The following is a 25,698-nucleotide window of genomic DNA, read 5'->3' on the forward strand; positions in this document are numbered from 1 at the left end:
TTATTACTACCTTAAAAAAAATAAACTTTGAAGCCTTAAATCCTTTCAAAATGCTCCCATGAAAACATGGGTTAGGGCTAAAGTTGTAGCTCAGTGGTAAAGTGCTGCCCAGCCTACACAAGGCCTGGGTGGACTCTAATCTGTGGCTTAGTGTTGAATCACAGGACCCCTTTAAGAAGCTTAAGAAACACTCTGCGCAGAAAAAAAATAATGCATCCACACATCTCTGTAGTTAGGAGCCCTGGCTCAGTTAACCATCTTCTAGAGAAACCTAGGCCTACATTTGACTTCAGTCAAATGCAGAAAAGTCCTAAATTATTATTATTGGAGCTGTGTGTCTGAAGGATTTGGAAAATGGTGAAGAACAATAGTACATTTTGAAAATTTTATGTCTGGGTTTGTGGTGTATCTCAGTAGTGGAGCGCTTACCAGGAATGCATGAGACCCTCCCTGCCTTTGAGTAAATCACCTCAAATTAAATTGCCCTCTCTTGATCTCAGTTATTTGTAAGATAAGTTACCCAGGCACACCAGGTTCAGTGGCACTGTGATCCCAGTGACTCAGGAAGCTGAGGCCAGCCCAGGCAACTTAGGGAGAACCTGTCTCAAAATGAAAAAAAAAAAAAATGAAAGGTCTGGGGAGGTAGCCCAGTGTCATGGAGGGTGGAGGGAGACTACCCATGCATAGCAGATAACCCAGTTCAAAATAAGTAAAGGACTTGAATAGACATTCCTCCAAAGAGATATACAAATGTCCAGTAAGCACATGAAATAGACTCAACATCAGTAATCATTAGGGAATGTAAATCAAGACTTCAGTGAAACACAAGGCACATCATATCCATTATGATGGTTACTATAAAAAGAAAAATAGCAAGATATAATCAGGCATGGTGGCATTACATACTTATATTCACAGCAGCTCAGGAGGCTGAGGCAGGAGGATGGCAGGTTCAAAGGCAGCCTCAGCAAAAGTGAGATGCTAAGTAATTCAGTGAGACCCTGTTTCAAAATAAAATACAAAACAGGGCTGGGGTTGTGGCTCAGCAGTAGAGCGCACACCTAGCATGTGCAAGGCTCTGGGTTTAATCCTCACCACCACATATAAATACATAAATAAAATAAAGATATTGTGTCCAACTACAACTATAAAAAATAAATATTTTTTCAAAAAATAGGACTGGAGATGTGGCTCAGTGGTCAAGTGTCCCTGAGTTCAGTCCCCAATACCCCACCCCCTGTCAAAAAAAAAGTAGCAAGTGATGATGAGGGTATAGAGAAATTAGAACCTTTTGCAGAAAGGTAGGAATATAAACGAGACAACCACTATAGAAAACAATAGGCAGTTCATCCAATTAAAGACAGAATTACCATATGATCTAGCAATTTTACTTCTGGATATACAGCCAAAGAATTAAAAAGCAAGGTCTCAGAATTGTACAGCCATGTTTATAGCAGAGCCATTCAAAGGAGCTAAAACAAGGAAACAACCTAAATATCCAGAGAGAGAGAATGTCAAAATTTCCCTCCTTGCTTATCTACAGCTCTTGAGAATGAATCTTGAGGATATTATGCCAAGTGAAATAAGCCAGTCACAAAAAGATAGAGACTATGATTCCAACTGTATGACAGAGTAGAGTGGTGGCTGCCAAGAGGGGGGAAGCAGAGAATGGAGAGTTATCATTTAATGTATGTAGAATTTCAATCTTACAAGATAAAAAGAAACAGATTTCTGGGTGTGGATGGTAATGATGATTTTACAACATCAGGGGAAAGTGTTCAATACTACAGAACAAGTGCACTTAAAAATGTTCAAGATAGTGAATTTTGGGCTGGGGATGTGGCTCAAGCGGTAGCGCGCTCGCCTCGCCTGCGTGCGGCCCAGGTTCGATCCTCAGCACCACATACCAACAAAGATGTTGTGTCCGCCGAGAACTAAAAAATAAATATTAAAAATTCTCTCTCTCCTCTCTCACTCTCTCTAAAAAAAAAGATAGTGAATTTTATGATATGTGTATTTTACCGTAATAAAAATAATTAAGGGGGAAAGTTAAAGGCAAGACACCTGACTTGTACTTTATTATTATTACTAGTAAAGAAGAAAAAAATGAGATGGTCTCTCTACCTGAATTAACCAAAAGGCTTACGGAGGCAAACAAAAGAATGGCTGACTTTCCTGAGAGCATTAAGGTAAGCTCTATAGCAGTTCTTCTGATAAGACACTACTTTTTGTGTTATCACCTGACTCTACAGATTTTTAAAGGTAATCTACTTCTCTCTTCAGTCTTTAAAATCTAAATATTTATGTACTTAAAAATTTAAGATCCAGTTGTTTCTGGTTAGCTAAAATGTTTTGTGGAAATGGAACTAGAATTATTGATCACACAAGATAGTCTGAAAACTGAGTCCAAAGAGAAATCAAACATTTTACAATTGGAAGTAAGAAGTAAAATGTAAATGGTGCCACATATTTGATAGCTTACAAATATGTAAGAAAATTGGCTGTGGCTCTAGAAGAAGAGCAGCAGCATTTTTTGAGTTGATTTTAGTAGGCCACTAGAAAAATGATCACTTGACAAGGAAATCTAGTAACCACCCTAGTTTTGCATGTCATTTATGAGAGAAATGGCTCAGTCCAGCCTGAGAAGAATGATTAGATGAATCTAGATTAGTAGTGTCGTCTGTGGCTCTTTTGCAAATATGTCTTTATTCATCCTTACATCTTTCAGACCTGGCCCTTCCCAGATGTGCTGGAGTGCTGCCTCGTCCTGCTTCATATTGGGTCCCGGTACCCTGGTTGTGTGACCCAAGAAATGCAGCAACAGGCCCAAGAACTCCTTCAGAAATACAGCAACACTAAAGCTTACAAAAGACACTGCCAGACCTTCTGCACGTGAACTTTCAGGGACCTTGCAGAAACTGTGCCACAGAATTATTGACATCTTTCAACTCTGCAGTTACATCTCGCCAGGCATTCACTCTGATCCCTAGATGTGTTTGCAGTAATCCAGACTAATACAGTGAGGGTTAAGCTTGAATCAACTGTCTACCCTTAGACACAGTGGAGTCTGACTTGGAACTCAAGATCACGGGAAGCCAGCAATAGTTGCTCAGAACTAATACCTGCAGAGTGATTATGTCATCTCTAAAGCCTTATGCAGGTTTCACCCAAAGAGGAGAAACTTTTGTAACCACCCAAAGTGTTATGTTCTTGAACACAGCTACCTTTATAAATACTTCACCTGATCATAAACATCTCATTTTTGTTGAAGGTGGAATTGCCACATTTTATGACTATTGGTATAGTTTTGTTTTTAATTATTTTTATTAACCTAGGCTCTCCCACATATACTCTTTCCAAGACTCAAGTTTGAATGTGATATAGGCGTTTCTCATCATGTTGACTCTTGATCCTTCATCTGAACTTTAGGTTGAAAGTTTGATTTTATTGTTTTACAGAATTGCTTATTTGGACAAATCAGTTACTAAAGCTTTACAGGAACAAATAATTATCTCAAATGTGTGTTATCCCTTCAGTTTTATGACAAATGATTGATGGTGATCAATTAGCTCAGGAAGAAATTATTTTAGTGATTCTTAATCTTTTGTGGTCACAGAACCCTTTTGAGAATTAAAACCACAAATACTCTTTGGAGAAAAATGCATATTCTTAATTTTATGTATATAAGTTTTGGATCATTGGACATTGGACATTCCACAAAGGAACCCTAATACTATTTAATTACAAATTGGTTTTTTCTTAGGATTCATTGTGAAGGCTTTTTTGCTTGGGTATCTAGTTTTTCAATTAATTCCTAAGGTTGGAGTTGTAAAAACAGCAAGAATGAAATTAACAGGGACTCTCAGATAAGAAAAAGGCTTGAGAGACAGTTTTGTTTAAAAGACATTTGTAAGTGCCTAGCTTTAATGTTTAAAAAAATGCTAAATCACAAAAAGGAAATACAGTAAAATTTAAATCCTCATAGTCCTTTACATAGTAACTGAACTTATTAATAAGAAGATGCAGTGGTCCTAAGGGTAGAGAATCTTTTTGAATGCAAAGATAAATGGGTGTGGCTAACTGCAGACTAGATGGCAGGTTCCACAACAAATTTAAAAAAAAAAATGTATTCCCTTCCACTTGAGTAATGAGCAGTTATTAAACTAGAAATTCCAAACTCCTGTGTGATTCACTAAAACATTATCTGTGGGAGGAGGAACTCTGCACAAATACAAATACTGCTTGGTAAGATCCAAGAATTGCTACTTGAAAACTGCAATAAAAACAAGGCTGTCTCCTATCAACGGTCCACATTTCTCCCTTGAATGTGTACTTCTAACTTAACCCCCAAAGATGTCTCTCCCTTGAGATATCCCTTCTCCCTTAAATGTGCATCTGCTTTCCTCTCTGAAAAGGGAAAAAAAAAAAACAATAGCAGAAGTATAACAAAAACAACTCATCTTCCTCTTAAACTCCTTCCCTAGTCTAATACTGTATAGTATGTTTATTATAATTTGAGTAAATAATTATCATTTATATCTCCCTAATTATCAGAACCATAATAAGCCAGAGCACCAAGCAGATGACTCAGGTACTTAAGTGGCAAAGATATATCACCAAGTAATCTTTTTGGTTCTTCATCTCTAATCTCCCCCTACCCCTACAACATCCAGATCAACATCTGGTTACCACCACCTAGTTACCTGGATGATTGCAGTGGCCTTCCAGAGTTTCTCTGAATGCACGCTTATTACTAATTCTCCATTCTTCCTCTAGCTTTGTGAGTTCCCTTCTTAACAACCTTTCCCATGAGTCTTGGGGGGGGGGGGGCGCGCGGGGATATAAATCTTCAATGTAGTTTACATGGGCAAGCCTGTTCCCATGCCACCTCTTGGCCACTATCATCCTGCTCCTAGATTCCAGCCACAGTAGTCTCTATTGCTGGAACACACCAACTTTAATTCTGTCACCTCTGGGGGTTTACCTATGTTGTTCCCCTGGATGACTTAACGCATTTTTAATTCTCAGCCTAAATGCCCTTTCTCTGAAAATACTCCCTCAATGTCAACCCCAGTGACTCATACGTTAAACTGTATTTGTGTGAATTATTTACTGTCTGACAACACAGGGAAATTGTAAACTCCAGGGAGGGTAGAGAACTTAGCAAGTGTCCAGTACTTTGTAGGTGCTCAATGAGAATTCACTGACTTGAATAAATGAGAAAATTAATTCACTGGTAGCTTGGACTTAAAAGAGCTCTAAAGTGACTTCATTCATTCCAGCAGTGGCTTGTGGCTGACAGTCCACCTTACCAGAACAACAGAACACAGGAATTCAAAATATTGGGCAGTATATATAGGATTGAACTATACCCAAAGTTGACCCTTCTACGCCATGCTTTTCTGAAAATGACTACTTACACACTATGCAGAGTTCTGGCCAGTTCTTTAGTTAAAACCACTTTAATAATCTCATGCCTCTCCCGTGCAGTGACCAGACCTCTACTCAACTTTTGGGTTCCTCAACCCTTCATCTCAGCATTTCTCCTGACATGTAATTCTGTTCTCAGTTGTAGAAAAGATAAATCCCTACTATAATCCAAATTTGGAAGGACACCTGTAAGAGACTCATTAGTGCCAGGGTTCCTTGACTGCTGAGTGCAGCTTTCCAAATCTTACAGTAATAAATAGCCCTTATACACGACCTCCCTCCCAGCCAAAATTAGATCTGCTGGGCACAGTGGTACATGCCTGTAGTCCCAGCTGTACAGGAGGCTAAGGCAGTAGGACAGCTTGAGCCCAGGTGTTCAGGGTTGGCCTGGGCAACAGCAAAACCCAGACTGGATACAAATTTTTAAATACTAGCTCTGTTTTGGATTTATAATTACACATTTTTATGCAGTAGAATAGAAAAAGACAGAAACAATACCTTGAGCCAAGTCTAACATACCTCACATTCATACATCCTAAAGAATTCCATTAATTAACAACAAGCTAATCCACCAAAGATGATGAGTGGCCCCAGAAAATAAAATTGGTTTCGTAGCAAGGCTTGACAGCAGGGTAAGAAGCAGACAATTCTGTCCACCGGTGCTCCTTAGCAAGTTCCTACCAGATGAAATGTTTTGAACATAACATAATAAAGGCAAGACCCTTCCGCGTCATTCCATCTTCCAAAGACCAAACCTTCATGCCAGTGGTTAAAAAAATCTTTATTTTACAAAATTAAAAACATAAATAATATTTACAAGCATCTTAAATACCAGCTTATAATACTTGACATTTTTTAATCATTTCAAATTGAGTTTTCCATAAGCTTTTAAAATGCAAGACTATTCATCCACTTCAGCGAATTACTGGTTTTTATTTCCACCATTCCAAAGAGGTTTTTGGTTTTTCAAAACTCCATTCTGTAGTCATTCAAAAAATCACAGTGTACTTTTTAAATGATTAGTTTTAAAAACAAACAAAAAAAAAAGTCCTGAGCTTTCTATCCCCATTTGTGGGATATTACTCCAAGAGATCTCTCTAAACCAAGTTCCTTTACTGTCCTGTTTATAAGTTACTGTAACTCGAGTCTCGTTCCTGGTACTCATTAATCCATCTAATTCCTGGAGTTTGCTGAAAGTTAAACAGGGAAAATGGAGAAGAGGTGGGAGAATACAGACAACCATCTGAAAGCACATTATTAAAAATACAATATGCATAAGACCCTAAAATCTGAACTTACTCATTTCCTTCAGGATCGAATTCATTATATGAAAACTTAAAATGACCTCAGATGATGCCTGAGTGATACCAGATCTCAGTGGCACAGTGGAACAGACTTCAAGGTACTTTAGTGGTCAACTTAATATCCATCCTGGAGTTGATCATGAATGAAGGGTAGACAGATGATGTAAAATTGTCTTCAAATTTCAGCAGTGGGCAATTCATTTCCATGTAACAGTACATAAAGGACTACCATAGTATGAGGAAAGTAAATGTCCTCAAGAAGGGTCAAAAAAGGAAAGGGAAAAACCCCAAAATGTATAACCCATTTCCCAAGAACACCATTTTGTACCATTTTCCCTGGAAGCGCTCAGCTCAGCTGAGAACCATAGCAAGAATCTTTCATTAGAGATCAGCAACAAATTTAAAATAAAAAGAATGACAACAGGTAAGAGTTATATACATTTTACTAGTTTGTTTCAGACCTGTCCTGGATATTTTAAAAGGTGTCAAATGAGCCCTGGATGCTGATGGTAAGAGGCAACTGGAGAGGAGAGGCGTGGGGATGAGGAACAGGGAAGACTTGTTTACAAATTCAGAGCAAATTCCCCTCTTCTGGATCTAAAATAAAGACATCTTCTGTCTTCAGTAAAACAAGTCTTTCTGCTCGATGCAGATGGCAGGTACAGTTTGCTCAAAAGTGTTCTCTCTTGGGGAAGATGAGTACACAGTCAGCACAGGAAGCACCACTCTGGGATCGGGCCCACCCAGCAGAGCCTGCCACCATCACTGCTGCATGTTGTTGATAATCGCCAGGATGCTCATCTTCTCCTGGGCAGAGTCCACATCCTCATTCTGTTTCTGGGCCACTCCCGTGCCTAGGCCATAGAGCCGGCCACAGTACTTGGCATCATCAATACTGTCCTCAAAAAATAACTGCAGAGTAGGACAGAGAACTGCAGTGAGAATCAGTCCAGGAGTCACACCAGTCTAAACACTGCCACATCACCCCTCTCAGCTCTCTAAAAACCCTGAAAATTTAGCAAATTAGAAACTAATTTTAAAGGGCTCCACACCTTTCCTGTACATAGTCTTTTCATTCTTAGCAAACTCAGAACTCCCAGGAATTTGCTTACTGCAGGATCCCTGTACTGTTTAGTACCCCTGCCCCTTCTCTTTCACAGGCGAGTCAGCAGTTAAGACTTTGGGCTCTGGACTCAGACTGACTCACCTTGTAACACTGGCAATGTCATTTCAAGTATTTTTAAGCCATGGTTCTTATGTGTAAGATGGGATAACAAAATTGTTACAAGGCATGAGTTATGGACATTGAGCACTTAGAGCAGGGTATTTCAACAATGTCACTACTGGGCAAGATAATTCTTTATTTGGCAGTCCAGGATGTTTAGCAGTGTTCCTGCCCAGCAGCACACCATCCTCCCCCACCAAGTTATGGTGACTCCCAAAATGTCCCCAGACATTACTGGGAGAAGCAAAATCATTCCCAGTTAAGAACCACCGACCCAAAACACTTCTGTTATGGTTTGGATCTTAAATGTTTTCCCCAAAGGCCATAATGAAGCTTGGTCACAAGCCTGTGGTACTACTGGGAGGTGGCAGAACATTTAGGAGGTGGGGCCTGGTGTGAGGAAGGAGGTCATTAGGGGTATTCCCTTAAGGGGCTATTTATTGGAACCCTGCCCCTTCCCTTCTCTCTACTTCCTAGCAGCCATGAAGTGAACAAATATCCTCTTCCACACATTCCCAGTCATGCTGGTCTGCCATCGGTCCAAAAACAATACTCAACCAACAATAAACTCAAACCTCTGAAATTATAAGCCAAAATAAAGTTTTCATCCTTTTGATTGTCTTGGGTATTTTGTCACAGCAATCAAAAGCTAACAGAAAACTGGTGACTGTTCCTCACAATATGGCTCAGAAGTCTTTAGAACTGGTTTGCAGGAAGAAGTTGGAAAAGTGTGGAAAAAGAGGCGAGAGAAAGCCTGAATTTGCTAGAGTGGAGATTAATGGGCAATTCTGATAGGAGCCCAAATCAAAATGCTGATAGGAATGCAGACAGTAAAGGCTGTGCTAATGAGGTTTCAGAGAAATAGGACTCTGTTGGGAAATGGATTCAAGTCCATTTTTGTTACATTCTGGCTAAGAACTTGTCTACATTTTGTTCATGCCCTGAAACTTTGTAGGAAGCTGAGTTTAAAAATGAAAGACAAGTTTATGTGGCAGAGGAAATTGCAAGAAAGCAGAGCATTCAGGCAACAGCATGGATACTGCTAGCTTCTTTTAGCCAGATTTATAGTGAAACTAGGAGCAAAAATCAGAGCAGAAAGATCTGGAAAACATGCAATTTGATCAGAAAAGAAGTCTATTTAAAGTTGGGGCAAAAAAAAAAATTAGTGCCATGAAAATCATTAAAAGGAAGCAAAGCACTTTATACAAGAACAACAGGAAAGATGCCTTGAGGACACCTCAGGGATCAGCAAGACCCCACCTAAGGCAGGCTCAAAGATTTAGGGAAAAAACCCCACCACCACTATCCTTGTGTTCCCTGCTCACAAAAGTATGTATAGAATTGTTTTTCTTGTTTCCTTTGTTCAGCTATCAAGGCACTAAGGCTGTTGCAGCTAGGATTCAAATGGACCCAGGAATAGCTCAGGCCAGCCACAAACCAGTCCATTTGATGCTGACTTTGCAGGCAGAATGCCAAGAATTATGGGGTCCCAAAGGCTTCCACCAAGATTTCATAGGAAAGCCAGGGAACCAAGCAGTATATGTCAGGGTCAAATGCCTGTAAGCAGCCCCTGACAGGGTGACACATAAAGCTGTGATACATGAATTCATGACAGTAAAGCCAAAGCTGCACTGGAGACCCCAGGAAGTTAGATGCCCAAAACAAAAAACATCTGCTCAAGGAAGCCACAAAATGTCTGGGCAAGGGAAGCCACAACACAAGCAGAACCAGCCCAAAAGTGGCCACATGGTCTCTAGCCATGAAGGCAGAGCTGTCCAAGTCCTTTGGAATTCACATCATGCCACCGTGTACACAGGATGCTGGATAAAACTATAGGATTTAATGTTAGCCCTGCTTGTTTTCAGTCTTGCTTTGGCTCAATCCTTCCTTTCCTAGGCCCTGTTTCTCCCTTCTGGAATGGGAATGTTTACCCTACGCCATTTTATCTTGGAAATATGTAATTGAAAATTAGTTTTGTTTTGTTTTTTTTATTTTTACTGGAGCTAAAAGCTGTTTGCTTTAAGTCTCAGGAGAGTTTGAACACTGACTTTGGAGGAATGCTGTAACTATAACAATCTGAAAATTCTTGGAGATGGACTCAATGTATTTTGCACTGTGAGATGGACATGAGCCTTTGGTGGTCAAAGGCCGAATGTTACAGATAAGATCTCCAATGTCCCCCAAAGGCCCTGTGTTGAAGGCCTCCAGTATGTGGCATTACTGGGAGGTGGTGCACCTTTAGGAGGTAAGGTCTAGTGGAAGTAAGTTAGATCACTGAGGGGGCGCCCTTGAAGGGGTACTGGGACTCCAGCGCCTCCTTCTCCCTACTTCCCAGCCATCATGAGGTGAACAGGCCTCCTCCACCACCCACTCTCAGACATGATTTTTTGCCTCACCACAGCCCCAAGACTACAAAGCCAATAACAACTGTGAGCCAAAACTGACTTCTGAAACTGTGAGCCAAAACTGACTTCTCCACCTTAAGTTGAATATCTCTGGCTCCTTTCTTTTCTACATTTTTAATGTAGAAATGGGTTAAATAAATGATAAATGCCAATCCAGTTCTAGACAACAAACCTCTTATGCCAACAATTCATTAGGGTAGTGACTTCTTGAACTTTTATGGTTAAGAACCCCTCTGAGAATCAGACACAACACAGAGCCCATTTTAGGTATTTTATCACAGTGATGGAATGTGGACTAACATAATTTCCCAGAACATGGCTAACAGTGTGGTTTGTGACTAGGAATAACACAAGGAAACGTATCAATTAATCTAATTCACTTCTCAAAGGTTTCAATAAAATCATTTTAATTTTTCAAAGCAGTTTTTCACTCTTCTATCTCTTCATATACATTTTAAAACTTAGAATTAAGTAAGAAATCAAAGGAAATATTCAGTGTTCATTAATGAGTTAGAGTAAACTCCATGTATTTAACAATTAACAGAATTCAGCAATACATAAATGAGTGGCCTAACAAATGTGTTCCTGTTCTTAAAATAAGAAAAATAAACAACTTAAAGGATTAAAGCAGCTAGGAACACCAAATATACTCTGGACTTGAGTATGCTCAAGAATACTTGAGTATTCTGAAGTGGTTCACTTCAGAATGCTTCTGCCTCTCAAACTACATTTGATTATGTACCATAATAAACAAAAACAACTGCTCTTAGAGTGGCCACTAACTTCCAGCAGAAACTATAAAGGTTTGAGAAACTGAGCCCACAAAGATCACCAACCTCCTTATCCTTCAGCAAGTTAGTTGCCAATCCGTTTCTAAATAGCAAATCCCTTCAGAGAGGTCCTCATAGTCAATGGAGTTTACCTCTTTCATCCTGAAGAATGCCATTCCCGTCAGTAGTGAGTCTGAGCCTGCCTGGTGCTGCCTTCCAATTCTCTGCAAATCCAACTGATCAGCAACTTCCTGAAGACCTCCCTGGAGATGTCCAGAGAACAGACAATATTATAGACCCAACACTACCCTACTGGATTCAACTAAGTCCACTTGTGAGTTTGTTTTATTGTGGTGGCAAAAAGTGAGGCCATTTACTTAATATGCCTCCCAATCCTCTTTTTGGTGTTTAACTCTACTTCACTCCAACTGATACATTGTGTAACATTCTGTTTCTGGCTCCTTTCTTTTCTACATTTTTAATATAGAAATGGGTTAAATAAATGATAAACACCAATCCAGTTCTAGATAGCAAATCTCTAACCCCTCTGAGAATCAGACACAACACAGAGCCCATCCCTAACACACTGAACATACACCTCATGTTACCAGATATTTCCCTGGTTTTGTGGGCCTCAGGTGAAGAACATTGCCTTAGAATGAGAGAAACAGAGAACTCCCTTCATGCCCAGGTCATGCCGCATGGACAACTGCCAAACAAAATCCCATATCAGGGCTGGGACTGGGGCTCAGCGGTAGCGCACTTGCCTGGCATGTGTGAGGCACTGGGTTCAATTCTCAGCACCACGAATCAATAAACAAAATAAAGGTCTATCAACAACTAAAAAAAATAATAATAAAAAAATCCTAAATCAATCAGTCCTATGTGACACCCTATATAGCAGAATTCTGGCACCCAGCAGAAACTCAAGAATGATTCAGGGGCCAGGCTTGGTAGCACATGCCTGTAATCCCAGCAGCTCAGGAGGCTGAGGCGCTAAGCAACTCAGTGAGCCCCTGTCTCTAAATAAAATACAAAATGGGGCTGGGGATGTGGTTCAGTGGCCAAGTGGCCCTGAGTTCAATCCCCAATACCAAAAAAAAAAAAAAAAAAGAATGCATGCAGAACACACAGGGATAAAGCAAAATGACAAGTCTGCTTTTCTGTTTTTCTCTTTGCTAATATTAAGAAAAATATTCTGTACCTTAAGATTTTTGCAACTCTTCATCAGGTATTTCACATCATAAATAGATGGAAAGAAAAGATTCAAAATATGAAAGAATTCATGTTCTTCTTCTGGCAAACGAGAATCTGTAAGCAACTTTACCATGTAGCCAAAATCATAGCCACTATAAGAGAGAATAAAGCAAGGAAATTAAAAAAAAAAATAAAACAGCAGTTACCAGATCCCAATGTTCAACCACTTTATTTCTTAAACTTTATAATGCTACCTCATGTTAGGAGCTTTCAATCTTCCAAATAGTATACTCTACTATAATGTGAACTTTCTACTAAGTAACATATAACAGGCTATCATGCAAGAAATACAAGAGAACCCAAGGATTTATAAATGTGGGTTTGATTCATCAAAAATTTAAGTGCCAGGTGCGGTGATGCATACCTATAATCCCAATGGCTTGGGAAGCTGAAGCAGGAGGATCACAAGTTCAAAGCCAGCCTCAGCAATTTAGCGAGGTCCTAAGCAACTTAGGGAGACCCACTCTCTAAATTAAAAAAAGGGCTGGGGATGTGGCTCAGTGGTTGAGGACCTCTGGGTTCAATCCCCAGTACCAAAAAAAAAAAAAAAAAAAAAAAAAAATCCAAAAGTACTGAAAAGACTAACAGGAATCTGCATTTTGAATAACTGGGAAATTCCAGAGTAAGTACAAAGACAACCAAGTGTGTAATCCTTTCCAACCTCCATCTTTCCACTTGGAAACACAGCCACTGATGGCCAAATGATGGGTCCAATACTATGTAACATAAACCAATATAAGCACCAACATGTTCAAAGTGTTTTCTGAAAAACTGAAGCTTGTAAGTAAGTACCATTTGAGTTTTGTTTTTTTTTTTTTCTTCAGTACTAAGGTTTGAAGCCAGGGGTTCAATCACTGAACTACATCTCCAGCCCTTTTTATTTTTTATTGTTGAGGCAGGGTCTAAGTTGCTCAGGTTAGCCTTGAACTTTCAATCCCCCCGCCTCAGCCGCCAGAGGTAGCTGGGATTACAGGAACGCACCACTGTGCCCAGTTACGATTTTCAACTTCTAACTGCTGCTGATGAATAGAACAGAGCCAACAGAACTGCAAAAATAACTAAGAATTAAATTCTTGCTAAAGGGTAGCAAGAGAGATACTCATTCTCTAGAACTGACCTGTGAAATGAAAGCCATTTGACATTGTCACAGAGAACCACTCCTGATGTCATAAGCAGCTCCGCAAAGTGCAGCGTGTCAATCCCTTCCTCTTCATGCTTCTGAAACTGTAGTCCTGAGTTAGCAAGGAGGTCTATGGAATCCTGAGAGTACATGTCCTCTCTGAAAAACAAAGTGTTCTCTTAATTAGCTGGTGGATCACAAAACAAGTAGGAGGCAACTATAGTACCATCAACTTGTATTTATAGTACAAATATTCTTGAAATACTTTTCATAATTTAAAAATAGAGATATACAAATAAATGTTTATTTTTAATAGCACATATAATTAAAAAAATAGAGATATAGCTTAGTTGGTAGAGTGCTTGCCTCACATGAACAAGGCCCTAGGTTCAATCCCCCAGCACCACCACAACCAAAAAAAAAATCTTTCATTTCATTAATTTCTTCCAGTATTTCAGCAAGCATATAAAGCAAAAAAAAAAACCTTATTTCTGTGATAGATGGAAAAATGAGATTTTTGCCCCAGCTAAATATCCTAATTACAAAAGATGCAAATTTCCTGTGTGTAAAAATATATATATATATAGAGAGAGAGAGAGAAAGAGAGAGAGATAATTATATTATTAATGTTCATATAATGCTACCCTACAGAAATAACTATTTATTTTTATAGTACTATTTTCTCTACCTACACAAATATAATTGCATCCCTGTATCTGTGTACCATAGATTACCTTTTGAAATCAATACTCAATAACATCCTTTTTAACTCTGGCATAATATTTCACTGTAAAGATATTCTCATCAATTTAAATGGAGTAATATTTATAATACCACAAAATACAAAAATAGGAAAATATATTAAGCTAAATAACTCCTTTTCCACTAGATTTCACAAATTTTTTTTACATATTTATTTTTTAGTTGCAGTTGGACATAATACCCTTATTTTATTTACTTATTTTTATGTGGTGCTAAGGGGCCTTGCAGGTGCTAGGCAAGCGCTCTACGGCTGAGCCACAACCCCAACACCTAGATTTCACAATTTTGTTTCCAGATATAATTGCATGAAATAATCATAAAGAAAACCATTACAGGGCTAGGGTTATGGCTCAGTAGGAGAGTACTTGCCTGGCAAAGTGTGAGGCCCTGGGTTCAATCCTCAGTACCGCAAATAAATTAATTAATTAATAAAATATCCATTGATATCTAAAAAATATTTAAACAAAAAAAACCACTATGATCTTGAAAGATTCAATCACTTCCTAAAATTATCTGAACCTCAAAGAGATTTCCAAAACACATGAATAACAGTCAAAAAATTATTCTTAAAAAACAGACAATGCTTCAAGTTTCCTCTATGTGCACCATGAATCATAACTTCACTCCTTTTCATAAGGATCATGAGTTCAAAGCCAGCCTCAGCAAGAGCGAGGCACTAAGCAACTCAGTATGACCCTGTCTCTAAATAAAATACAAAATAGGACTGGGATGTGGCTCAGTGGTTGAGTGAGTTCAATCCTCAGTAACCCACAAAAAATAAAATAAAATAACATTATTTCACACGGACAAACCACATTTTATTATCCATTCCAAGTCATAGACATTTGGATCATTTCCTTTTTTGGGCTCTTCTGAATAATGTGCTATGAACTTATGTACAGTTTTTAAATAAGTAAAGCTTTCTTTTTTTTTTTTTTTTATAAGTAAAGCTTTCACTTCTCCTGTGCATAAGCCCAGCAGTGGAACTGCTGGGTCATGTGGCAACTCTTTAACTTTTTGAGAAACTGTCAAACTATTATCCAAAATAGCTCAAAGAATTCTACCTTTCCCAACAGCAATGTATAAGGATTTCAATATATTCACACCTTCACCAACACTCAATTACATTATGCTAAATTCTGTTAATTATTAAATATTATTCTAAGTCATTATATCTTTTTTGACTATAGCTACTCCAGTAGATGTGAAGTAGTGGGAGGTTTTTTAATATTTATTTTTTAGTTTCAGGTGGACACAATATATTTATTTTACATTTATGTGGTTCTGAGGATCAAACCCAGTGTCTCATGCATGCTAGGTGAGCACTCTACCACTGAGCCACAACCCCAGGCCCAGTAGTGTGGCTTTATTTGACTAATTATTGAGCATCTTCTCACCAGCTGGCCATTTCTGTATCTTCTCTGGCAAAACCCCTATTGCCATTTCCTTTTTTTTTTTTTTTTTTTTTTTTTTGATACTAGGACTGAACCCAGGGGTGCTTAGCTACTGAGCCACATCCCTAGCCCTTTTCATTTTTTATTTTGAGACAGGATTTCACTAAGTTGCTAGGGTATTGCTAATTTGTGATCCTTATGTCTCAGCCTCCCCAGTAGCTTGGCAAGCTCCAGAATGACCAGCACCAATTTTTAACTGAGTTGTCTTTTTTCTTTTTTTTTTTTTAAGAATTCTTTAAGTGGGTTTCTAAGGTTCCCTATTCCATTCTCTGTTTGACTATATTATGTTCAACATCTAGCTGGGTTCAGTAGAAACAAAACTTAAAATCAGTAGAAATCACAGTTTGCACTGATATAGCAGGATCAACAAGTAACACAGAGAAGTGTCTCAGAAACTTACGTAAGATTAAATTTGAAATTGAACTGCCAAGTATTAATTCCAGAAGGATATTCTCCCTTCTCATTTGTGAATGTCAGGCCCAGCTGGATAATTTTTAAAAGGTCAACATTGCACCGCAGAAGCTGATACTGGTAATCTATGGAACTACGAAATTCACCAATTGGTCGGACCACAACACCGGGAAATTCTGTGTCCTAGAAAAGGAAAAAGTCTCTCATTAGGTTTCACAAATTGATAATTCAGAAATACAAATTTACATCAATAAAATTTTGCTTCAATATATAAAAGTTATGAGATAAACCCCACACTTGGGCACAAAAAAATCTATTTTAGAATAGTGATCTTTTTATATCTACTGAAGAAGCACTAGAATCATAAAGCTTTGCACAACTATTTAAAAATCCTAAGCAGCTGGATGCAGTAGTCCATGCCTGAATCCCAGTTACTCCAGAGGCTGAGGCATAAGGATTACAAATCAAGGTCAGCTTAGCAACTTAGTGACGCTCTATCTCAAAATAAAAAACAAAAGGGCTAGAGATATAGCTCACTTGTAGAGCACCCCTGGGTTCAATTCCCAGTAGTGCAAAATAGATAGATAGATAGATAGATAGATAGATAGATAGATAGATAGATAGATAACCAACCAACCAAGGCAGGATGTAAGTAGAAGTAGTTGTTGGATAACTACAGAGAGTTAATCAATTAAGAACATTCTTTTAAAAAAATTCTAGATTGATAGTTAACACATGAATTAAAATAGAAATACAGGGAAGTGACATAGCCCCTCAGAAAAAAATAACAACACCACATTTATCTTGAATAAAAAGATTGAACAGAAATCACAGAGTTCTGAATACCAGGCTAAAGACTTAACCATATTACCTTTAAAACAGGAGTCACAAACTCCAGGTAATTTACATAAAAGAATAAACCAAGCTAGCTATGAAAACAGTAAGGACTCAGCCAAGTGCGGTGGCGCACACCTATAGTCCCAGCAGCTTGGGAGACCAAAGCAGGAGGATCCCCAAGTTCAAAGCCAGCCTCAGCAAAAGCAAAGCTCTAGGCAACTCAGTGAGACCCTGTCTCTAAATAAAATACGAAATAGGGCTGGGGATATGGCTCAGTGGTCAAGTGCCCCTGAGTTCAAACCTCAGTACCAAAAAAAAAAAAAAAGAAAGAAAGAAACAACAACAAACCATGGGCCCTGGAGTAAAATAGAGAGCACATGCCTCTCTACAAGAGGAATTGCCAAGATACCCTGTCCTCTCCAGCCGCTGGATGTCAGGCAGGAATGTGTACATATCATCTATTTCCAAATCTTCATTTTTTTTTTTCCAGAGATGCCAGAAATCTGGAATTTAAGTGAGGGCTCATGATTTTTAAATTCTAGAAACAAACCTTCAGAGACACTATAGTCAAATTCACCATATCACTGGAACAGTGATATGGGCTGATACAATTTCTGCTTTAACTTTTCAGTTATATTACAGAGTACACCCTCCTCAGAGACCCACTGGTCACTCTCATGTTTCATAAAAACAATACAAAACTCTATGAAGTTTAACTTACCAGGGCTTTACAGAAATATAATAATTTCTTCTCAAAATATCACGTTAAACATTCTTGAGTCCACACAAGAAAGTCAATCAAATAGAATAGTGCTCCTTACCATTGCAATGTAACTGTAACTGAGCACAATTTCTCGGATCTTCCTCATCTCTTCTTCTAGATTGTTGGCCCAGACTTCGCAGATAACCTGGCTATTCTCCACAAGTGCTGCAGGCATCCTGAGGAAACCTGAGAAGTCACTTTTAGCTAACTAAGTGAGAAAGTAATCCAATGCTTGATCTGATCTAGATTTAAAAACATATTTTGAAATCAAGTAAGTTAGTACAGTAGTATGTCAACAAAAATAAAAACATCAAAACAACATTTTGCCATAACTTCATTAGTTTAAGCTAAAAGGATAAAATAAGCATATTTATTTTCCATCTTATATGACAGGAAAGCTTGCCTTCGTCAAGACAGACAAACATGAGCACAGGCACACACAAAATTTCTTTAACCTGAAGAAACTAAAGTTATTGAAGGACATATGCCCAAATTGTCCTTTAGCACAAAATTGAAAACACTACTTTAAACCAGTTTTTCAGCACTCTGCAGACTACTAAAGATTAATTATTCCCTTGGTCCACAAATATGCCCCTTTCCATGACTTTGACGTCACTTTGCACAAAGAGCAAATCATGGAAATATTTCTTAAGGAATCACTTTAGCCCTTTAAATGTACTTGCAATCTCTGAAAGCCTAAAATAACAAAGGGAGACCTAAACTCTCTCACTCAAGTGTCCACACTCCTGTCTTTACACTCCTGATGAATAAGAAGGACATGGGACTCCTTTCATTCTCCAAAAAAGGAAATTATTTTTCCCCACAATCCAAGTCAAATACGACTGGAGACAATGAAATCTTTAAATTTATGCAACTACATTATAAAAGGTAGGCTGTAAACAGTAAAAATCAATTCTACTTGCTAATTTGAAACCTTAAAAAACCACAATGAAAATCAAAATTTAAGTTACTGTCTAGTTTTAAATACATAATATTGTTTTAAAAAAAAACTAAATAGCAATTCAACAGTAAGAAGAGAGGAAGGCAGGTATACATAATTTATGGTATGCCTCCAGGATGAAACTAGGGAAGAGAAATATTCTAAAGACAAAATTAAAAATCATGTAGCCTCAGGGTAATGCTATTATTGCAATAAATGCCACATGAGAGGGTTCAGTGATAGAGCTCATGTTTAACATGTTCAAGGTCCTGGATCAATCCCAGCAACACAAAAAAACTCAAAAAGCATAGTATGGCCAGGTACAGTGGACCACACCTGTAACCCCAGCTACTCAGAAGGCTGAGGCCAGAGGATCACTAGTTTGAGATTAACAGACAGGAAACATACAGACATGAATAGCGGGAACATGGGGTTAAAGGAATAATTCTGTAAAATGACCCCTATGTGCTTTCTTTTCCAAAAAGCAATTTATCCATAGACCCATCTGGCTAAACGGGACAGAATATATCACATTCCTCAGCAAACTACCTGTTATGTGCAGGAGAAATGAAGGCCCAAAATAATGTCATTAAGAAGAACTCTAATTACTTTGAAGATGGGGGAAGGACTTTTGTGACCCTTTCACAGACAAGACTCCAGAATTCAGGAAAATAAGGATAATACCCCCTAACCATAAAATCTGTAAGAACAGGTTCCAATTAGAACTGGTCAGCATGGGTCAAAGTGACCTACAGTGGTCATGGCAGTAGAAACTTAAACGTATGATGTCATTTCGCTGTCAGTCAAAAGAGAGTCCTAGGCAGGACCCTCTGGAAACTTCTCTGAGATCTCAATAAATGTGGAAAGCTGTTGTCTGAAAGGAAGCACTCTCTCCCTTGAGAGTATCCCCGTTCTCTTTTTCTATCCCTACAATAAATTCATGCCTGTTACTCTGACCTGTCTGAAATCTTTCTGACTTGATCACAAGAACCAGGATTTGAAAGGAGGCCTTCTTGCTGCCTCAGTATCCCAGAAGGCCCCAGTCCTATAACAAGACCATCCTGAGCAACATACAAGGTCTCATCTTAAGGGGAAAAAAAAAAAAAAAAGACCAAGTAAGAAGCTTATTCTGGGGCTGGGGATGTGGCTCAAGTGGTAGCGCGCTCGCCTGGTGTGCGTGCGGCCCGGGTTAGATCCTCAGCACCACATACCAACAAAGATGTTGTGTCTGCCAATAACTGAAAAATAAATATTGAAATTCTCTCTCTCTCCTCTCTCTCTCCCTCTCTCTTTAAAAAAAAAAAAAAAAGAAGCAGCAGCAGCTTATTCTAAGGGCCTTTGCTTTTTTTAATTTATATATTTTATTAGTTGTTGATAGACCTTTATTTTATTTATTTATTTATTTATTTGTTTGTTTATATGAGTGCTGAGAATCAAACCCATTGCCTCACACATGCCAGTCAAGTGCGCTACTGCTGAGCCTGAGCCTGAGCCCCAGCCCCTTTACTTTTAAGGCAAGCCCATCACATGAATCCAAGAACACAATATAATAGTGGGTTCTAGTGTATATATATTCAGGGCAATTTCCTTGAAACAGCAAAATGAATGTGAATGGTTTCCAAAGGACAGAGCAAGAAAAATCTTTGCTGTCTTCTATAAGACTGGCAGATGGAACTATGAGAATCTGGAACCAAACAAAATGGCACTGTCAAACATCAAGAAACCAATCTACTACTTTGTCAACCATCTTTTAAGAACATTTATTCAGGGGCTGGGGATGTGGCTCAAGCGGTAGCGCGCTCGCCTGGCATGCGTGCGGCCCGGGTTCGATCCTCAGCACCACATACCAACAAAGATGTTGTGTCCACTGAGAACTAAAAAATAAATATTAAAAAATTCTCTCTCTCTCTCTCTCCTCTCTCACTCTCTCTTTAAAAAAAAAAAAAAAAGAACATTTATTCAAGGTATCCTACACTTATACACGTTTTTCCAAAATTACACTTATTAAATGTAAGTAGACTATATGATATCTCCCCAACAAATATAGAGAGAAACTTCTTAGATGAGAATCCATTTATTCTTGTTTTTGTTTTATTAAAAGCTAATAAATTAACTGATAAAGACAAAAAGAAAGAAGTTAAAACTGAATGTGAAGGAATTCCACTATCTGACCATAATTAAGAACATGCTCGGAATTTTAGATTTCTAACCATGCTTATGATTTTCCCCTGCAAAAGGAGTTAAAACCATTTTCCATCCCCATTTAATGTTCAATCAGTACCACTTCCTATTTCCCTCACTGAAAAGTATACTTCCTTTCTGGTGTCATTTCAAAGACAACTTATTTAGGGGAAGTGGGTATCAGTATAGGGTTTGTTTAGTTTTTGTTTTTGTTTTTGTTTTTTCCAGTCTGGAGTTTTTGAGAGATGTTTCCACCCAAGCAAAAAGCAAAAGCAACAAAAGAGAAAGAGGCCAAAAAATTTAAAAAAAAAAAAAAAAAAAACAGAAAAAGAAAAAAATTTGGCCTTCATTTTATCAATTTGTTATTAAAATGCTATGCTAACCACTGTTTTAAAAAATGCCATTATTATACATATATGACAAATGGGGACTACACAAGAGAACACTGGCAAAGGCAAGACAAGAGGATCAAAAGGATCACAAATTTGAGACCAGCCTCAGCAACTTAGCAAGGTTCTCAGCAACCTAGGGAGACAGGAGACCCTATCTCAAAATAAAAAATAAGGACTGGGGATGCAGCTCAATGGTAAAATGCCCCTGGGAAATCCCCAATACCCCCACCCCCCAATCGAATCTGTAAGACACTCTTGCATCAAATCTTTAGCTAGAAAATCTGTGGGGAAATAAATGATAGCTTCCAAGTCCCTAAATGTACCACTAAAAAATAAGACATGTCACTCAATGGACATTTAACTTAGCAAGTCAAATTATTGAATGTAATGTAATGTAAAAAGGTGAGAGAAAGAGCAACTGAATACCAGCAACTGGCCTGCCACTTTCCACTCAGTGAACATCTGCTCCAAAATGAGTCTGAGATAGGAACTACAAACATGCTGTTTTGGGGGGTTTATCTTCCTCATTTTAAGCGTCTCAATGCCAGCATTTCACAGGCAGAATGACTCCATGCCTTTCAAATATTTGTAGAGCACAACCCCTTAAAGGTAACCTAAATACTTTTCTGGGTTACAACCAAAGAAACAGTAACAAGTTTCAAAACAGAAGAAAAAAATCTGACAGCGCTGGATATACTCAGAAATAAAATGGCAATTACAAACTTTGCACTTTCCTAAGGAATTTTTAAAGAAAATGATTTTGATCCCTAAGCAATGTTTGCCTTACAAGCTAACATCAAAACCTGACTCCCACGTGAGCTACATATGAAACTTAAAAAAAAAAAAAAAAAAAAGTTCACAAGCAGACACAAACATGCACACACAAAATCAATCACCAAGATCCCTGCCTTGTGCTGACCCGCACAGTCATCTGCTCAGGTCGCTCCTGATGAAGTGTAATGTAAACTCCTAAACACGAGTTTCTTGCTCATCCAGGAAACCTCTGAAGAGCAACTCATGATAAAGCCAGCAGCCAGTTTCCCCTGCAAGTAGTCCGGAGTACCAGGCTTGCTTGGGAAAAGGACATATATATGTGCAAGGAAAAAAAAATAAACATCACTTCGCTAGACTGAACCTCCCCAGAGAGCACTGAACAAAGGTTTTGCAGTGCGTAGACAGATGAAAAAGGAAGTGGCAGACGCACGGTACAAAGAGCGGCACCAAGGGCTGCCGCTGACCTCCGTCTTCTCACTGCATCTCCCAAAACAGTGTCCGAAGACACAGCCCTGAAAACCGCAGTTCAGTTCTTAAAACGGCCGAGGGCTCCAAATCTGTGCACTGGCGTCTCCAAAATGGCTCTGATTCACAAAGCCAAAGAACAGCAAAGAAAAGTGAGGCCGCAAGAACTAAAGAGGAGGGGCAGCGAGTTAGAAGGGGGAGGCCCGCAAAGTTCCAAACTCGGGTCAGTTCCCCTACTCCCGCCGTCATTCTCTTCCAGTTCAGGGTCACCCTTCCACTTCGAACCATACTCTCCCACTCACCCCGCCCTGCCCACCGCGCTTCTAGCACCTCATTCCTTTTTGTCTCCCTTGGTAAGGCAAAGATTTAAACATTACAGGCCTTAGGGCCAGACAAGCCCAAATTCAAAGCCTGACCGTACTAGCAGTGTGGCCCGGAATAAACTACTTAACCTCTTATTCCTCAGTTTTCCCATCTTGTACAATGGGTCTGAAAGCAGCATGCACTCGGAAGACTGCATTAGTGGCTACATAGAATGAAGGATATAAGGGTACTCCGTAAAGTCCTGGTATATATCACTAGAACATGACTATTGTGCTGGCCATTACTACTACTATTCGACGGGCTTCTGCCCCTTCTCAGGAACCTTGCCCCACACACACGCCCCCACTCTGCTCCCACCCACAAGGCCCCTGACCTCCCACACTGCTTCATCTTTACGGTCATCCGTCCAGTAAGGGGTTCCGACTTACCCTGACTGTCAGTGCCCGCTAAGCGCGGGCAGCAGTAGCGGCAGCGGCAGCAAGCCCTAACCCTGCGCTCTCCTCCCTCTGCCCCGGATCTGTTCCTAGAACCTAGCGGGCCAGTGAGATAGGCGCACTCGTTCCCAGAGCGGCCTTACGTACCGCCCAACCAACAACCTGGTTGTGTCACTCTATCCGCCCGATCCTCCCGACTCGCCTGCTCTCTTGCGTCACTCCAGGAGCGCGCGCGCGCCGGATCACGCCGGCTCCTCCCTTTTTGCGCGCCCCAGTGATTCCGTGCATGTTCTTTCAGCTCGTGAACTAGCGGGTAGAACTGCGCAGGCGCTGGAACAGCCGCGCGCCGTGAAAAAGGTGGGGTGGAAGACGCATGCGGAGGACGGCCGGCTCTAGTCCGCGCGATTAGCGGCCCAGGTTCTTCGATTCCTACTCTATTTAGCTTGTCCTTCCGCGCGCCTAAGGAAGAGGCGTGGCCTACAACTAGTCCCCACCAGTGGGCGTGGCCTAGGGAGACCTTAGGCCTAGTGACGGGTGTGTCCCCTCCGACTACATCCCCCAGGTTACAACGCCCCCTCCTCCCTGCTTTAAAGTACCGTTAAAATCCTTGGCAGGAGGGGACTTAGGGAAGTTTGCGGGTGTAGCCCGGTCGCGCCCTCTGTATTAACGCAGCCCCCAGGCCCCTCACAAAACCTCTACCTCACGGATTCTTTCTGGCAAACGGTTGGGGGTGGGGCCCAAACCGAGTCTGGGCGACTGCCAAGGCCCACCTCCTGCGAGGAGCGTTCCCATAGCAACCGGCTCGCCCCGGCCCGCCGGAGCACAAAGACGACTACGCCTTCGGGATCAGGCATCGCCCCGGCTTCTGAGGCGCCCCAAGGTGGGCGCGACGCCGAGCAGACGCACTGAGCTTGGTTGCTAGAGCTGCGAGGCCCAAGCGGACCTAGGAGGTCTCACCCTCGACCCCCTTTCAGTCCTGGCTGGAGAAAGGTCTTTTTGCCAGCCCTGCCCTTGGCAGCGTTTGGCCAGGCTGGGTCGCACCACTGCGTGGAGCTTGGTGGAAAAGAATACAAAGCACCGACTCGGCGCACGCAGCTGTCTACAGCCGACCGCCCTCACAGTCCCTCCTGCAAGACCCCGCCCCTGTCCGCGAGAGGGGGCGGGGCGCCCCTCCACACACGCTGTCTAGTCTTAGTCCCAGGTGCCTCAAAAGGGACGTTGGTATGCCTGCAGCAACAGTACCCCTAGTGCCTGCCTCCCGCTCACTCCTGCACATTGCACAGTTCTCCCTGGTTTGATTCTCCAAAATCCTAATTCTTTTGCCCATGCTGGATGCCAGCTTGGCCTTAAGCAGCAAATGGCTTCCCTAAAGCTATTCTCTGGGGAAAAGAGCCCCACCCCCCAACCTCCTGGATAAGAGCGTCACAAGCATCACAAGATCACATGTTCTTGCTTTTCATTCTTTCTTGATTTTTGTTTGTTTGTTGCTGGGGATTGAACCCAGGGGTACTTTAACCACTGAGCCACATCCTCGGCCCCTTTCTATTTTTTATTTTGAGACAGGCTCCCTAAGTCGCTGGGGGCCTTGCTAAATTGCTGAGTCTGGCTTTGAACTTGGGATCCTTCTGCTCAGCCTCCGAAGATATTGGGATTACAGGCATCTGCCACCACCCCAAGTGTCACATGCAATTTCCGAACTGAACTCCTTCCCTCCAAATGAGTGTCATGTTCCTTAACTATAAAATAGGGACAAAAATGACTCTCTCCCAAAGTTGTGGTGAAGATTAATAAATGGAGGGAGACACCCTGCACAAAGGAAGAAAAATAAATAATGGTATCTGGCCTGTCTCAGTCTGTTCTCTGAAACAGTCAATGTTCATTAGCTCAGCTGCAAGGCACAGTCATTCTGTTGAGGCATGTTAGGGTGGAGAAGGCAAACAAGACAGCTGCCCACTGTCAGTTCTATGGGTTTCTAATGTCCTTTTCACCCACTTGTAATTAGATTCGGTAAAGAGTAGCCCTATCAGGCAGGGCAATCCTAGGCCTGATACGCACTGAAACAGTCAAAACAGGAAACACCATCTCCATCCCCTCCACCACCTCTCTCCTAGAAATGAGTGTTCCTTTTTCGTTATTGGAGAAAAGTATAAACCAAACCTAGATGGATTATATTTTAGGAGGCATTGTAGAATTACATTATAGACAATGGTTTTTATATTATACTCATGCTATGGCAAAATTAGAACATTTGTGGCTGAATAGCTAATAAAAATAAATAAATAAAAATTATCAGGGGCTGGGGATGTGGCTCAAGCGGTGGCGCGCTCGCCTGGCGTGCGTGCGGCCCGGGTTGGATCCTCAGCACCACATACCAACAAAGATGTTGTGTCCGCCGAGAACTAAAAAATAAATATTAAAAATTCTCAAAAAAAAATTATCAAAAAAAAATC

The 25,698-nt window shown here is 40.3% G+C and overlaps 2 protein-coding genes across 5 annotated transcripts in view; one reads left to right on the top strand and one right to left on the bottom strand.

Moving 5' to 3' along the window:
* GEMIN5 (gem nuclear organelle associated protein 5) overlaps nucleotides 1-3,384 on the top strand; it is a 44,449-nt gene extending 41,065 nt beyond the window's left edge. For both annotated transcript variants that reach the window (XM_081304323.1, XM_081304324.1), the window contains 2 exons: nucleotides 2,093-2,189; nucleotides 2,729-3,384. In XM_081304323.1, coding sequence (XP_081160449.1) covers nucleotides 2,093-2,189; nucleotides 2,729-2,896 — 265 coding nt within the window. In that variant the 3' untranslated portion in view covers nucleotides 2,897-3,384. The remainder of the gene's footprint in view (nucleotides 1-2,092; nucleotides 2,190-2,728) is intronic.
* A 3,079-nt stretch (nucleotides 3,385-6,463) lies between these two features.
* On the bottom strand, nucleotides 6,464-23,367 carry CNOT8 (CCR4-NOT transcription complex subunit 8). Of its 3 annotated transcripts, none has more exons than XM_081304391.1 (7): nucleotides 23,248-23,367; nucleotides 17,797-17,915; nucleotides 16,128-16,321; nucleotides 13,509-13,670; nucleotides 12,339-12,483; nucleotides 11,287-11,397; nucleotides 6,464-7,646 (listed from the first exon to the last, which is right to left on the bottom strand). In XM_081304391.1, the coding sequence occupies exons 2-7, from the start codon at nucleotides 17,911-17,913 to the stop codon at nucleotides 7,497-7,499; spliced, it is 879 nt and encodes a 292-aa protein (XP_081160517.1). In that variant the 5' UTR covers nucleotides 17,914-17,915; nucleotides 23,248-23,367; the 3' UTR covers nucleotides 6,464-7,496. The 3 variants fall into 3 exon arrangements, with proteins under 3 accessions (XP_081160517.1, XP_081160516.1, XP_081160518.1); XM_081304390.1 differs by having other exon boundaries at nucleotides 17,797-17,942; nucleotides 23,243-23,325; XM_081304392.1 differs by lacking the exon at nucleotides 23,248-23,367 and adding an exon at nucleotides 17,357-17,478 and having other exon boundaries at nucleotides 17,797-17,928.
* Between the last annotated feature and the right edge of the window lie 2,331 nt (nucleotides 23,368-25,698).

Source organism: Spermophilus citellus (genome assembly GCF_964194105.1).
Source record: "Spermophilus citellus genome assembly, chromosome: 1".
In the NCBI taxonomy this organism is placed as follows: Eukaryota; Metazoa; Chordata; class Mammalia; order Rodentia; family Sciuridae; genus Spermophilus; species Spermophilus citellus.